The 17,513-nt window shown below is 34.1% G+C and overlaps 1 protein-coding gene across 1 annotated transcript in view; it reads left to right on the forward strand.

The window, feature by feature from the left end:
* LOC145292798 (MAM and LDL-receptor class A domain-containing protein 2-like) overlaps positions 1-17,513 on the forward strand; it is a 98,263-nt gene that overhangs the window by 37,595 nt on the left and 43,155 nt on the right. Inside the window, exons 10-12 of the mRNA XM_080138837.1 lie at positions 6,680-6,945; positions 11,149-11,239; positions 15,480-15,680. Coding sequence (XP_079994963.1) covers positions 6,680-6,945; positions 11,149-11,239; positions 15,480-15,680 — 558 coding nt within the window. The remainder of the gene's footprint in view (positions 1-6,679; positions 6,946-11,148; positions 11,240-15,479; positions 15,681-17,513) is intronic.

The raw sequence follows: 17,513 nt of genomic DNA on the forward strand, positions 1-17,513 counted from the left end.
TAGTCATATCCTAATTAATTTTTAGTTTTAGTTTTTCAAAGTCGGTTTAGTTCAGTTTCTTCATTCAAGTTTATTCGTTTTTTTTCTGTATAATCAGAATTCTTTACGTCACGACGCCAAAGTTCTGGAAAGATATTTTTAAGTATCACAAAAAAAAAAACTTCGTAAAAAATGTATATTAAATACGGGTTCCGACCTTTTTTAATTGTAGAAAATAAACGTTTCGGTAACACCCGGAAAACGATTCCTGCTAGTCTAATTCTAACACACACACACACACACACACACACACACACACACACACACACACACACACACACACACACACACACACACACACATTTATATATTACTAGAATATTTTTGACACGCGTGCACGTTTGCTACCATGTTGAAATAATAACATCATTATGTTAAAAGCCATTCTTAACATGGGGAGGGAAGGTGGTTTGTAACCATTCTGTGCATCCACCTGATAATTTAATAATAAAAAAAAGACATCGTAAAGCTGGAACTAAACCTGAAAAAACTATTTTAAAATAGCCCGGTGGCAAAAGTGCCCAAGCACCATTATGTGTAAATACCTACAGATACTAGTGTTTCACCTTTTCGAGGATCAACCGTGCAGGGAGGTATGAGTACAGCCGGCTACGAAACCATCTCTGACTCCATTAGCAAGAGAACAAACCACACAGCCAACATTAATCGCGAGAAAAACAGTTCAAAGTAACATTTATATAAATATCTAAGCGACTAGAGTGATCTTAGGATTACAACATCATGATATGAGCATATGTACATGCGCATGTATATATATATATATATATATATATATATATATATATATATATATATATATATATATATATACGTAAATTGAATAAAATCACAACCTACATGAATAGAAATTCACTTTTTTGGCGTTAAGCTCTTACAGCTGTTTCGTGAAAGGATGGAAAATTACCTCTCGTCAATAGAACTGTAAATCTTCCATCCAGTCACTCCTCAGAGACGCTTACAACTATTCCCAACTAGTTCTTCAATCCATTGTGAACACGTTTACTTTTATTTTTTCTTATATATGCTCTGAAAACTCTTTTGAAAATTCATTGAGCTGAGATTATAATTGAGTTGGTATTATAGACAATTATATTCTAAACTTGCAACAGAAAGGAATTGTTGATAAAATAAAATAATATAAATATATATATATATATATGTATGTATATATATATATATATATATATATATATATATATATATATATATATATATATAATGTTTACTAATTTATATTTCAGAAATAATTTTGAGCTGTGATTTTACCGACGACTTTTGTGGCTGGCATCAAGGAAAGCATGACAAAGCCGATTGGGTCCGTACGAGGTTAGCAACACCTTCCCTTCTAACGGGTCCTCAACGTGATCATACAACCGGAAGTAAGTCCACACCAGTACTTATTTATAATGTATATTAATTCGAATGATACTTAGTACTTTTTTTCAAAAGGAAAGCTAATAAATTACTTAATGATGGACATTACAGTCTTCCAAAACCTAATTGTATTTTAAATTTCATTGAAGTAGCAACGTTATTTATATATTGTTTATCTTGTTGTTGTTGCTGTTGTTGGTACTGACGTTGATATTGTTGTTGCTGTTGTTGTTGGTGGTGTGCTCACTAAGGTCGTGCGTCAAGATTGTTTTGTGTTGCATAAATTCTCCTTTGTTGACAGCCATTCGTAAACTTGCTAGATTTCAGAATTTCACATGGACACTGAGGTCAGCAAGGCTGGACTTTTGTATGAGAACTAGGGCGGATTTTGTCCAGAACTCACATGGGAATGACGCAGAATTAATGTTGTCATAATAACTTTATCGATTTATTATTCAGCGTTTTACATACTATTGCTTTAGAAAAGGCACGGCGCTACTTGACGTAGGGAATTAACTAAAACGACGAGCGATTATCGCAAAGACATGAAATACCAATTAGCTTTAACCTTAACAAGACAAACGATGGTGTGGCTTGCAATAGGCAGAATGAGAGACGACCAGAACAACGAATCCTGATGCTGACTTTTGGTTTCTTATTAGAATCATGTTAACCTGATAACGCTGACAGAATCATGTGTTTCCCTCTTTCCCCATCGATGAGGCATCCATCCATCCATCCATCCATCGCCTTTGAGCCCCCGGAGGGGCATAGACCATCTACAACTTTTTGTAGATGTTTTTGTAGCGAGGAGTGCTTTTTACAGGGTTAGGGTGCTGACCCCACGCCCAACCTTCCCAGAGGGTACATACAGCGCCTAGCCTTCCCAAATTGTCACCCATCTGGTACTGGCTCAACGTTGCTTAACTTCGGTGATCTGGCAAGAACCGGTGTCTCAACGTGATTGTGCCGTACATCGACGAGGCATGGTAAGAGTTTTATTTAGGTGTTTCTGCTGTTAATCTATTTTAAGGTTTAACACTAGCAAGGATCTACCAACTTTTCCTCAAGATAGTATTCATTCTTTTTTTAGAAAAGTTAATTTACTCTTTTATGCATCAGTGTCAATCCAACTTTATATGATGCGCGTCTCAAGCTGAACATTCATTCACAAATAAATAGTTGGCATCACTTTCTTGAATCGAAAAGTATTTTTTGCTTTCAAAACTATTTGCCATGATCAAAGGCCAGATGACCGCCAGAGTCATACTCGGTCAAATTTTTTCTATTGGAAGTTACCATTTATCAAGGCCCGAATTCCACTCGAGGATGATGGTTAATGAATGTAAGGTGGTAGTGTAGTAATCGCTTATTGTGTAAATTGGGTAGAATTTGTTTATTTATGGAGACGACTCAATAGGAACTTGTTTACATTGGACTTGAAGGCTACTTTGTTGTATTTAATCGGGAAGCAGGACAGCGGAACAGTCTTTCACGGGCAGGCAATTCTGAGAATAAAGCATTGTTCATTGAATCCGCGCCTAGATTTAGGCACAGCTGGAGAGAGGGAAAATCTTTAAAGTGGTTGTAGCTAGTCGAGTGTTTTTGGGAAAGTTTTGCAAGAGAAAATCAGTGATTGGAGTTTAGTCGAACACTTGTCATGAAAACAACAATGGGGCAGATCCAAGCTCGCAACATCTCTTCTGTTGGAAAAGAGTTGCAGGAAAGAGAAACGGGCATCACCTACTACATTTCGAAGCCGGTTTTGAATTATATCAAAGATGGATAGGGCGCGACGAGCAGCTCCTGCCCAGATGTAGCAACATTACTCCATTTGAGGGTATAGCAGTCTCTTATACAAATAGATAACTTTCAATCAAAAAGATAGATAACTTTACATTAAAAAGGATTTAGAAGAGATTTTCATCCCGACACTTATACGTGTGTCCACGGGCAAACTCATAAAATGTACTATTCCAGCTCTTCATATAAAAGGCAACATTCTCTATACGTGGTCTTTCTTTGTTGAACATACTAGCGGAGGAGGTTGTGGTAATAGCTACCATAATATGGTTTTAATTCATCATCGGACAAAAATTCAGGTGGTATATAGATGTGATATCTCTGTCTTTTTACATTGTTTGCTGCATTTTGCTAAATGTTTTTTTACTAATGAAATTGTTTGCTGTATATTTGTAGACTTCTGTCTCAAGAATCAAGAAATATCTGATAAATAAGAGTATGTGGCCTCAATAAAGCAAATGTAATGAAATCGATAATCAGTATCATTTCGGAATTTCCCTCACTTGCATACTCGATTCAGGGTTTAGTCTGACCTACGCGTTTTTTTCTTATTCGAGAGTCTTTGAAGCTTGTGGTCATAAATAGTTTTCCACTCATTATTTTTGCACTGTTGTTGTATCATTAAAGATATTTAAAGTCTCACTTATTGGGCAGTAAAGGGCAGACAAATCAATGTTGCATCGTGTGGCCATTATTTTTACATTAAGAGTGTTGTATCAGTTTTGTACCACTCATGCTATAGCATTTTCTGATCACTTCATTCATGTCGACAGGTTATTGAACGTTCTTTACTGGTGTCAGGGTGTTTCTTAACCGAGACCGAGGCCAATAGAAGAAGAGATTCCCATTTCATCGAATGGGTGGGACATTCTCTAACAGTCTCGCCTCCAGCTGTTTATCTGGTCTCTTTCTGGGATGTTAGGCGCTCGTCATAGCAGAAGAAGCTTCTCATTGACTCATGAATGAGATGGCATTAATCACTAATAGCTTTTTTTGATCTCGACATGGATGGTGACTTCCCGTTTCACATCGGAAAGCCTACTTCTTGACAGATAGTCATGGTTATTGTTAAGGTTAGGTTTATTCACAGATAGTTGGCTGAGGGATATTAAAACCATTATCAATTGCATTAGAAAAATGACCTCTGATCCATTTCCATTTCATTCGATTGATTGCGCTTAGGTTTGAAATAGCATACTTTCTGTATTTGTGTGTAAAACTAGCTTCATTCTCGCATAATATATTTGCCTTTCTTTCACGCGTTTAATCGAAAATTGGATTTTTCTAAGATCTGTAATTTTTCAGTTTGAAGTAGAGTTTTTGTTTGTCTATCGCATTAAAGTTTGAAAACAATTACATTAATATGTAACGTTATTAACACGAAAAACATCTGACACAACAAGGAAGAGTATTAATCCGACCGATATTTACAGGGCTGTAACGCTTCAATTTGAAATATCATTTCTGTCTTTAATGGCTCGATTTTATATACCATTAAGGTTTGTCTGTAACGCTTCTGTTTTAAATATAATTTTTGTCATCTTTGAGATTTTTTAAATGCCATTTTCAGCTTTCTGTAAGGCTTCAGTTTGAAATATTATGTTCTTCTGACTGTAACGCTGTATTTTGTTTCCTGTCCAGCTTCAGTTTCAAATATTTTAATCGGTTTGTAACGCATAAATATCAAATGTTTTCATCGGTTTGTAACGCATAAATATCAAATATTTTCATTGGTTTGTAACGCATAAATATCAACTATTTTCATTGGTTTGTAACGCATAAATATCAAATATTTTCATTGGTTTGTAACGCATAAATATCAAATATTTTCATTGGTTTGTAACGCATAAATGGAAAATATTTTCATTGGTTTGTAACGCATAAATATCAAATATTTTCATTAGTTTGTAACGCATAAATATCAAATATTTTCATTGGTTTGTAACGCATAAATATCAAATATTTTCATTGGTTTGAAACGCATAAATATCAAATATTTTCATTGATTTGTAACGCATAAATATCAAATATTTTCATTGGTTTGTAACGCATAAATATCAAATATTTTCATTGATTTGTAACGCATAAATATAAAATATCATTTTTGTCCGTTTCTAGCATTTTAGTTAAAAGTATTATTTTTAACAATCTGTAACGTTTCAGTAGTAAATACACAACTTTGTCAGCCTATAACACTTTCGTTTGATTTTTGTCGTTCTCAGTTAAAAATATCTTATGTAGTGCTTACATTTGAAATATCATTTTCATCTGTATTTAATGGTTCAGTTGATAATATAACATTTTTTGGTTTCTAACACTTTATTCGAAATACCATTTTTTGTTCTGTCTTGCTTAAATTTGCAATATCCCGGTGTCTGTAACGTTTAAATTTGAAATAACACTTTTGTCTGTCATGCTTAAATTTAAAATAGCATGCTCATTTCCTATGCTTACATGGCAAAAGCACATGGTGAGTCACGGGAAACGGATGTTTCTAGAACGCTTCTTACTCAAGGAAAGCAAGGGGCGTTCTAAAACATTACGTACATTAATATGCATTACACAATTTATTTATCGCGGACTATTATCCTCATCTTTATTAGATGTCGTTTCACGAACTCTCAGCCAACTATTTCTCTGGCCTTCGTCAGGTGGTAACTGTGACGGGATAGGAACTCTGAATCCCCTAGTTGTATTTCAGCAATTACTGCCTTCCATAGTTGTTGTAGTCTCACCACGTTTTGGACAAGTAAGTCTCTTCGTGGCGCATGGATAGAGACGTTGAATCTCTATGGTTCTAGGTGAGCATTGTTTGAAGATAGCGGCTTCAACCCTACCTAAAGCCGGCTAGAGGAATACTTGCCCAAAACCTGGCGAGACGACAACAACTATGGATGGCAGTAATTGCTAAGCATGCAGCTAGGAAATTCGGAGTTCCTATCCTGTTGCGGTTACCACCTGACGAAGGATAGAGGAATAGTTGGCCGAAACGTCGTGAAACAACAACTAATAAAGATGAGAATAATAGTCCGAAATAAATAAATTAATAAATAATACTCATCTCAATAATGAATTCCAATTAAATAATATGTATACCATTTTTGTTGAAATATTCGCAACGTTTTGTTTTCTTTAAAAACATCCGTTTCCTGTAACTCACACTTTATTTTCAATGCCACGCATGTTCCTGTTTCTGTAACATTCTTGCTTAAAGTACATTTTAATCTATCTGTCCTGCTTAAGTCTGAAATTGTATTGCCATAGTCTGTCACAGTTCAGAATAATCTTTCCGATTTGTAACACGTTATTGAGTAGAACTTAAGTTGAATGGTTTGAAAAGAAAAAATAAGTATCGTTCGTTTTTGTAAATAAGACTCGATATTTTGTAATCCAGTGTCTTTTATTCTGATGTCATTCTAGCTTTCATTTATTTCTTTTTCAGAAGGGGGTTATATTTATGTTGAAGCTTCTAATAACATCGTTGGGGCCGTTCGCCTCTTCAGTCCAACAATAACCCCGAAGAAAGAAAACATGTGTCTTCAGCTTTGGTATTACATGTACGGTAAACATGTTGACACGTTGCGCGTCTTTATCTCTCCTGGAACAGATTTTGATTCTAAAATGAGCCCTCATTGGAAACAATCAGGATCACATCCTCAGAACTGGATCCAAGGAAAAGTGTATTTTCAAATGAAACAGAATTTCCAAGTAAGATGATGCCTTTGTTCAACAATAAACGTTCCTTACGTTTTTCCTCACCAAACCAGTATCTTTCTCCCATATATATATATATATATATATATATATATATATATATATATATATATATATATATATATATATATATATATATATATATGTGTGTGTGTGTGTGTGTTTGTGTGCGTGTGTGTGCGTGTGTGTGTGTGATGAAAATAATGGAAATAGTATCCCGACAAAATAGAGAAATAAAAAGGAACAAACCGTGTCATGTGTGCATCAACGTTTCGTCTGTATTTCGAGACTTCCAGAGGAAAACAAAACGTTGATAAACACATGAAACGGTTTGTTCCTTTTTATTTCTCTCTCTCTCTCTCTCTCTCTATATATATATATATATATATATATATATATAGAAAGACAGATAGATATATATAGATAGATAGATATATATTTTAGCTCTGCTATCATAATAATTTGCTAATATTTTCCTTTTCTGTGATGAGACGAGTGGAAAGAATATCGTTCTTTGAAACCGCCAGGAAAAACGAATTTTGAAAATTGTTTTTGAAGTATTCCTTCTAACAATGAATTTATCTGTAAATTTTAATATACAATCTTAATTTCCCTGATATATATATATATATATATATATATATATATATATATATATATATATATATATATATATATATATATATATATATAAGAATAAATAGTTAATAAAACATGTTTAAAAAAACCTTGAAAAAGAGTTAAAAACATATTTTATTTTTAAAAGGAAGCACTTAATAAGTGGATAGTCCTTAATGTTCGGAGTTTCAAAGAAATACTTTCCTTCTCATCGGAGGGTAGGGATTAGCAAAATGCGGGATCGGAGTTTGCATGCAAAAGTATGCAAAATTATTAATGTAATTTTTCCATCAATATTAAACAGGAGCCAGAAGAAAGTCAGCAGATTCTCAACTAGAAATGAAACATAAATACATGGCGCTACTCATTATAAACCAACCTTTTAATATTGTATTATTATGTGTCTTTATGTATACCTGCAATATAATCACTCCTTGTGTTACATATTGTGTATTATATTTGTTTGACGCGTTTGCTTTATAACAGTTTCTAATAGAGTAACAATTGCCTTGTTTCCTATAACCTTCTTTGTACTTTTGGATATTACATATAGCCGATATATATTAGATTTTCATTATTAACACATAAATATGTACGTTACACATATATTTTATTGCACAATTTTTAATATAGTGCATATGATGCAGATCCACGTTTGTCAATTATATTTTTGTTAGTATATGTGTTTATTTTCATCATTATCTCTTTTAACAGTGTTGCATAAACCTCTATTATCTGTATATCTGTATGACATGTATGTTAACAACACGTACATATGTGCATTACCCATCTGTTTTATTCTGTAATTCTTGACAATGTTTATAATTGTGATTCCACTTACATTATTCACAGCCAAACGGTCTAGGGGTTATATCGTCGGCTGTCGCCTAGATAGTAAAGTGTTCGATCCCAGTTTGAAGCAGTTGTTTTGCTGCCCTGTAAATCTGTGGTATCGGGAAAAAATCTGTGCGCCAATTCCAAGAAACACCATTAATTTACCTATATATAGTGTTGTTAACGATCGATATGGTTGCGAATTTAATTAATTCTATGAAAGTACCGTGCCTATCTATTCTGGTGTCGACTTATACTTTATTCTAAGTAAAACACATTCGCCCTATAATCCGAAGATTCTAGAGACTATTTATATTGCCTTTGAGCATTCTGTTTTTAAACTAACAGAAAATCTATATAAGGCGAAAAAATTATGTCAGGCGAGAACAGGAGTAATGGTGGCTCAGACATAAAAGGAGAATAGTGAGCTGGGGATGGGGAGGAAAAGACTGGATGAGAACCTTTTTCAACTCATCCGTCGTCAAATTCTATGCGTTTTTGTTGGACAAATATTTTCCATGCTATGATGTCCGAAATATAGAAACGGTCAGGTTGGATATATGTTTTTACTTTAAACAAAACTAGCAAGTTTCCCGACGTTGTCCGATCGTAAAAAAACGCTTAAATATGACATTTTAATTTATTCAAATCCTGTATTTATTATTGTAGAGCAAATTATCTATCGCTTCTTATATTACACAATATATATTAGTCGACCCCATACGCTTTAGTATATTTTATTTTATGCAGATTTCGTATTTTCCATTATTAAGCCAATTTTTCAATTTATTACTAGTAGAGAAAGGCGCCGTTTCCCGGGATTTTATGTAGATCAACGAATGTTTTACACTCCCATATTTTATTATCATCGAAATCGATGAAATTGCTCATTTTCTATCAAATCAGTAAATTACCTGCTCTAGCTGGAGACTTATCGCTGGGCTCCGGTCCAGAATACATTGTACTGTATATTGCATTATAGAGAACTTACTGATAATTTTATAAAATTATATTATATTATAGGAGGGCTGAAATTAAACTTTACGATGTAAAAGTCAAATATCGTGGTTCAATCTAAACAGAAACATTAATTTCCAATTCGCCCCTGTCATATCAAAGAACCTACTATTGATTTTATATGCCGGGCCTTTCTGTTTGTGCGGCAATAAAACTTCTCAAATTCACTTGTACTGTTAGGCTGTATAAGATGTTAACTTTTATCAGAATCGGATATACTTCTCTCATGTGATTTTTCGATTATCGATCATTGATACTTATCGAATACACATTGTTTCTAAGAACGCTGCAAAGCATATAAAGTACATTTGGATGACATTTCAAAACAATATGCCCAGCCATTTTGTATTCCAAAACTAACGAATTCACGCCCATAGACAAAGTTCCTTTAATATAATAGGAGAAATGCTTAATTCTATAAAATATCATAGCTTAGTGCCCCGTGCACGTTTAAGTAACCTTAAAGAGACATGTACTCGTAATATCTATTTTCCTTGTAAGGTTTTCAAGTCAATAATATTAAAGAATGTACGAGCAATAAGCAAGAATTTGCGATGCTGTACGGGTTGTTCTTTTCTAAATTCTGCAACGTGTTTTCTTTTCTTAATGAATTCACACTAAGCATATTATCCTTACCTGTGTAGGTAAAAACAAGATGTGTTCCGCGAAATATTCGTTTGAAATAGTTGAGTGGGCCTTGCTATCATTTCAAGTAATAATCGTGCGACTCACCTTACTGAACGAGTTTTTGTTGTCGAAGCTGGTATACCCTTAGCGTGAGGCTTTCAGTGTATTTTTAGACATCTCTCCAAGCTGGTTCTACCGATCAGTATTTATGGCTTAGTCCGCCAATCATATTCTTATAAGACGGAAGCACTCGAATATACTCGTATTTGATGTGTTTTAACAACGGCTGCAATACAACAAACTTATAGATATCTAGATTCCAATAATAATCATCGCAATGATCTTAAGAAATGAAGCTATCTATAGCATGCACATCAAGACCACTTACTTAATCCCCACCGAATGAAACAATGATAAAGGCAGGCCTATTTATCAAACCTCAGAACTAAACAGAAACTTTTTATACGACAAAACAACACCCAGCAACAAAATTTTCCCAATATTTTCTGACTTTTTGATATATTGGTGACGACATTTAAGGAAATATAATTGAAATAGTATAAGCAAATATCCTGATCAAACTAATACTCCAAGATCATTCTCCAAGAAACAGTGCTGATACGAAATACAACAACAAGCAAAAAAGGATAGGTTCGTGGATATAATTGCAGAGTTGAACGTGTTGGGATTGACAAAAGCTCAGGGCATTGTATCTAACCGACAGAGATATAGACAGAAATCAATGAAGATCTCTATGCATTTATCAAGTAGCAAAAGGGTTAACAATTTTCTCAAGTGTATGTATTTTCAACCTCTTACAAAAATAAAAGTATCAATGGCGTCACAATAGTGCACAATATAATTACTTATTTTTAAAAATTTAAATCACTTCAGACAAGTCATGAAACCATTTAATGTGAAGTGATAATAATAAAACTAACCAAAACTAAAGAAATAATTTCCAACGCAGAAAACAGCAATTCTTTCCACTTTGTCAGAAACATTGTTCATGAAACTAAAAGACAAAATAAAGAAAGCGGGTGTTACTAGGTCCGCTTTCTATTCGCCAAATATTAACGAATTTTCTCGTTTTAATTTTAGATTGTATTTGAAGCTTGGTTAAATGGTGAGTTTGATGGAGACATCGCCATAGATGACATATCGTTGGAGTATGGAAGTTGCAACGCCGGAGGTAAATACTTGAAGCGTTTCCAATTTTTCTAAATTTATTTTTTTCTATTTCAGAATGCTTTACTCATATATTATGAAAAAAGGCGTGTGGTTTTACAGTTATTTTTAAAAAAGTATTTATATATTTAGTTTTTTTTTAAAAAAATTACTGTGAATTTGAAAATGAGTTCACACCACGCCAAAGTGACGCAAAATGTTTTGCTGCAACTATTTGTTGTTGTTTTTGTTGTTGTTGTTGTTTTTGTTGTTGTTGTTGTTGTTTTTGTTGTTGTTGTTGTTTTTGTTGTTGTTGTTTTTGTTGTTGCTGTCGTTGTTGTTGTTTTTGTTGTTGTTGTTGTTGTTGTTGACTAGACGATGGTATAGCAGTGGGCAGGGTGATAGCTGTTGCCCATGTAGCAGCCATCTTCTCTCCGTGAACCAACGCACCCAAGAGAAAGACAGAATCGAGACAGCGTGATCCTAACTGACCCGCAGGAGTTGCCGGTAATGACTATATAAAGTGACTCCGCCTTAGAAACTCCGGATTTTCTGTTGGAATGTACTCCATGTATTTCAAATTTACAGTAAATAAAAAAAAAAAACTAAATATATAAATATTCTTAAAAATTACTGTAAAAACACATGCCTTTTTTTCTGCTAGTAAACGTCCCGGATATATTAGCATTAAGTGAAATTAACCTACACTCCTCCATTCCCGCTAACCACTTTAACATGTCTGTTTATCTCCTACTCTGCCGTGAGGACCCAGACAGACGTATGCACGGGCTTAGAGTCTATGTTCGTAACACCCTCCCCTGACTAGAGAAACAAAACTAGAATCAGACGAGCAGACACTTATGTGCTTCAGACTAAACATGCAACATAACATTAGCTACTTGTATTTTCTGTACCGTGCCCCCCCACCAACCCAATCTAAGTCTCTGACAGCATAGATATAGCACTCTTCCACGATACTAGCGCACAAGTACATGTACTTGGTGACTTCAATGTCCACCACGGTAACTGGCTTGGATTCTCTACTTACACAGGCGTAGCTGGTAGCTCAACACATAGCTTTTCTATATCTCATTCCCTATCACAGACGGTTACATTTCTGACACGTTTCCCAGACCAGCAAGATCAACATGTCTCACTTCTAGATCTATTTCTGACCACAGTTCCCGATGATTATATAACAAATGTCCACAGCCCACTCGGGAATGCTGATCACGCTGTGATAATGGTAGAAATCGCCCTTAATCCTCGACCCAAAACTGAAGAACTACAGCTTAATACAACGAGGTATTACAAAAAAGGCTAACTGGGAAACAATCAGGGATCTCATCAGAGATGCCCCATGGGGAAATATATTTTCTCTTCTAGCTGGACAGTCCGCAAATATGACCACTGAATGGTTCAAAACTGCAATTGAAGCACATGTTCCCACACGGAAATTCTATAGCAAGCCCCACTCTTGATAAAATTGTTACTGAGATGGGTATATTTGCTGATGACGCCACTCTCTATAATAGGCAGGAGGGGAAAACAAATGAATACATATCTAAGGAAATGGCAGAAACACTAGAGGATGACCTCCAATCTGTAATGGAATGGGGACAAAAATGGATGGTCACATTTAATGATGCCAAGACTAAGCTTGTTTTTTTTCTCAATAACTACAAGAAACATTCACTACTACCAATAGCAATGGCCAGGAACACATTACCCGAAAGTACTTCCTTTAAACTCCTCGGCCTAACGTTTACAGGGAACATGAACTGGAATAGATACATTGAGAGCATTGCCAAGGCTGCTGTGAAGAAGGTTGCTCTCTCTACCGTGCTAGAAAGCTAATTACGCCTGAAAGTATCCATTTGCCCATGTATGGAGTACTGTTGTCACATTTGGGCTGGTGCATCTGCTACTTGTTTCTCACTCCTGGACAGGGTTCCACAGAGAGTCGCCAACCTGATAGGTCCTGAACTGTCATCTAAGCTTCAACCTCTTCCCTCCACGAAATGTTGCATCCCTCTGCCTGTTCTACAAGTATATACAGTGTATGCTCCGGCGAACTGAAAGCACTTGTACCCCTCGATGTAAATACCCCAGACAAACCCGACAAGCAGCTAAATCCCACCCCTTCACAGTAGAGATCCCTATGTGTAAGAAAGCTTTTAACCCCAATAGTTTCTTTCTCAGAACAGCTAGTCTTGTATTCTGCTTTCCAAACTGTACTGAGATGCAGAAGTGTAATGTGAATAGACATCTTGCTACTCATCTTCCTTCATAATACCCTTGCAACTTATGTTCCCTATAGTAGCACTCTACTTAAAAGTGACACTGTGCCTTTTTGGGGTTGAAAATTGAATCAGGAAAAAAAACAAGCTTAGTCTTGGCAGCATGTAATATGACCATCCATTTATGTCTCCATTCCACTCCAGATTGGAGTTTTTCCTCTGGAGTTTTTGCCATTCCCTTTGTTTGCCCCTACTGCCTGATATAGAGCGTGATGTCATTAGCAAATCCTGAAAGACTCCGGGTCCGTGAAAACAAATTGACCGTAATTTGCAACTTACTCACCAAATAACCAACCTTTTTCTTATTTGATTTCTGTTAATCAATCTCACTCTACTTCGTTGGATGTTTTTAGTTTTATTTAATGCATCTGCCGCTATCTCTTTCTTTCTCCGTTTTTTATAGCCGTATAGAATAAACATATAAAATAAGATTGGAATAGTCCATTATAAAAGAGGTAAGTAGGTAATAAGTTTTACTGTTATATTAAGCCGAGTTGCCTTGCTGATAGTTGGTTTAAGAAATCGATTATTATTATTATTATTATTATTATTATTATTATTATTATTATTATTATCATCATCATCATCATCATCATTATCATCATCATTATTATAAAAAAATAAAACGTTAGATAATGAACATTATTATTATTTTTTAACTGTTATGTTGGAAAAGGAAAGCAGAGAGAATGTAAAATGCAAATAAAGGAATGTTAGTAAACTAATTAAATTAGAACAAAGAGACACTGTAATTTGACTTTGACGGGAATGAAGGCTTCTAAAACAGCAGATCCGGCATGGAATTGTGAACCGTGATTAAATCAAGTATCGGAAACGTGTTTGGATGTCAGGTGTCAGATCATGGAAATCAATGACGCAATAGAATCTGTTAGTAGATATATACGAGTTTGTTATAGAGTCAGGGAGAGTCCGGGACAGAAGTCCGAGGAAAGATAGTGGAACGATGGAGCCCCAAACGACACGCCTTTTTGCCTGGCACTAGGGGAATAGAACTGAAAACGCCCAGTCTTCCAATATGGAAAGCACCCGTCGAATAAAGTTGTTGAAAAATACAACCGACGTTAATACTCGATTCCTTGAAAGGATCTTCAATTTCAGCTGGACCAATTCACGAACAAGCCATGTACGAATGAAGGTATGGTTTTCCGTTAGCGAGATAATAACCCTAAGCTTGTGTCTTGTTCCCATTTGTGTATTAAATGTTATACTTCGGACTGTATTGCATGCGACAAAACACACGCACAATCTAAAGGAACAATTAGAAACCACGAAACGACACAAAGAACATCACTATATACACACTTGATTATATACAACGATTACATGAACATTGAATATACACTGTTACACCCTGCCACTACGTAACAGTTTAATTCCGGCACCGTAATGTCATGCAGAACACCGCCTCACTATATAACAATACTGTTTAATTTATATTTGGAAAGTGAAAAAGAAAGAGAAATAAAGAAAAATGTGAGATAAATCTTTACAAACTTACGTTTTTCTCAGCAGCATTGTAGCAATCCACGAAGAAGTTTGTTTCTTGACAGATGTTCGTTTGTGGAAATATGATATGAGTCGGTATAATACGAGGGCACTATTTTATCAAGAATGAGACCCTCCTAATTTATTGTAAGTCGCCGGTTTCTAAGTAATACTTCTCAATTGATCCGACTCTTTTGTCGTACTTCGATATAGTTCGGTTAAATGCTAGAAGCCGTACATTTAGGCATTACGTCCTCACGATAAACGGTTTATTATTGGTCACTATTTTTTATTCTACTCTCCAATAATTTTAGTGGATTTCAAAAACTTCATTAATTGAATTCAATTCCTCATTTGATTGTATAATCTTATTTCAAATAAAATATAATAATTTATAATTAATATATCGAATTGTTCATGACTGAATTTGACATAGAATTGTTGTCGTTTATCTTTCAGAGGATATCACAACACCCAAACCAGGAATTACAGAGAAGCCAATTCCAATCAACCAGAGAAACTGCGATTTCGAAAGTAATAACATCTGCGGTTACGAGCACGTGGCCGGAAATCCGAAATATTTCTGGCAGCGAAACACCGGAGAAACTGAATCAGCTAACACTGGCCCATCGACGGACCATACCACAAATACAGCAGAAGGTAACATTTATTCATAGTCATTGTTACCAGCTCGCACTGTTTCTCAATTCATTCTCCTGTCCGCTATCTTGTCATCTTGATATATATATATATATATATATATATATATATATATATATATATATATATATATATATATATAAAATTACAATAAGTTTACCAAGGTAATCAAAATGGTAAACTTAAAATATAGCGTAAATATTAAAGAGTTAATATTTACAAGTAAAGTAATCTCAGCCAGATGTAAAAGCTCAATAAAACCGAAAAGGAAATAGAGCTTATAATATGAACAAATGATTAATAAAACATGTTAAAAGACATCTTGAAAAAGAGTTAAAAACATATTTGATTTTAAAAAAAGAAGCACACGATAAGTGGATAGTCATTAATCCACGGAGTTTCGAAGAAATACTCTCCTTCTCATCAGAGGGCAGGAATTAGCAAAATGCGGGATCGGATGTTGTATATAAAAGTATTTAATGAAACTACAAGTAAGTCACAGATCTTACTTGGTTAAAAAAAGGTTAGGTAAGGGGAATAAGAGGTAAAAGAAAAATGTGAAATCTTTTTATCATTTTTTTCTTTTACCTCCTATTCCCCTTACCTCACCCTTTTTTTAACCAAGTAAGATCTGTGACTTATTTGTAGTTTCATTAAATACTTTTATATGCAAAATCCGATCCCACATTTTGCTAATTCCTGCCCTCTGATGAGAAGGGGAGTAATTCTTCGAAACTCCGCGGATTAAGGACTATCCGCTTATCTTGTGCTTCCTTTTTTAAAATCAAATATATTTTTAACTCTTTTTCAAGATGTCTTTTAACATGTTTTATTAATCATTTGTTCATATATATATATATATATATATATATATATATATATATATATATATATATACGTGTATACGTGTGTGTATGTGTATATATATACACATTGTATAGTATGTAATTAAATGTAATATATAGAAAGCAGTAGAATGCAGAGGTAACGGAAAACACAAACCGAAGCAGATGAAGAATAGTTTTATTAATAAAACTACAAATACATGTATATATTTATCCATTTCATACACATGTTTTATCTATATTTGTACCATATTTACCTGTGTCAGCTGGTATTATGGAATATCCGTATTCTATAATATTTCGAGAAAGATCTCTTCGTAAGATATGTGTTTGACTTTGGTTCAAAAGCGCTTTTGTAAGCAGTAACAGTCCTGCAGAAGACAATAGCCTGAAGCGTGTTATTTAGTATTTTATTTTATTTAAATATAATTAGATATATTCTTTTAGTGAGGGACTTTCGCAAATTAAGCATTCCTTATATTTATCTGTACCTGCGCTTATAAATTTTAAACATAATTATTGTTTATTAATTTATGTTTGTTTTTTACTTTCTGCGTTCTAGTTGAGAAACGATAAAAATAATAACATTTGAATTTAAGTTAATTAATAAAATGAGACTACTTAGTAGGTTGATCTAAGGGCGGTATCCATGGTATCTTTTATATAGGGCGAGTTCTAATTTAATCCAGCTATTTCTTCTAAGTTTTGTGTTTTATATTGTATTTATTTGAGAATAATTCTTTGAATTCGCTATCGTATACGTTTTTTTGTAATTGAATTCTCATATTATTTAATTTAATTGACATAGTACTATTATATTAATTATGAATTTTTACTTAGTTTATTGTGGTGAAATAGGTTTAAATACTTTCAATCTTTTTGTTTATTCAAATTTATGCATTTAATATAATATAGCTTATTTGTTATGTGCGATGTTATGATGCAAGTTATATGGTTTAATTGATTTCTCAATATAAGCTTAATAATA

The sequence above is a fragment of the Euprymna scolopes genome, chromosome 14 (assembly GCF_053919585.1).
Source record: "Euprymna scolopes isolate OS-2025 chromosome 14, ASM5391958v1, whole genome shotgun sequence".
NCBI classification, from domain to species: Eukaryota; Metazoa; Mollusca; class Cephalopoda; order Sepiida; family Sepiolidae; genus Euprymna; species Euprymna scolopes.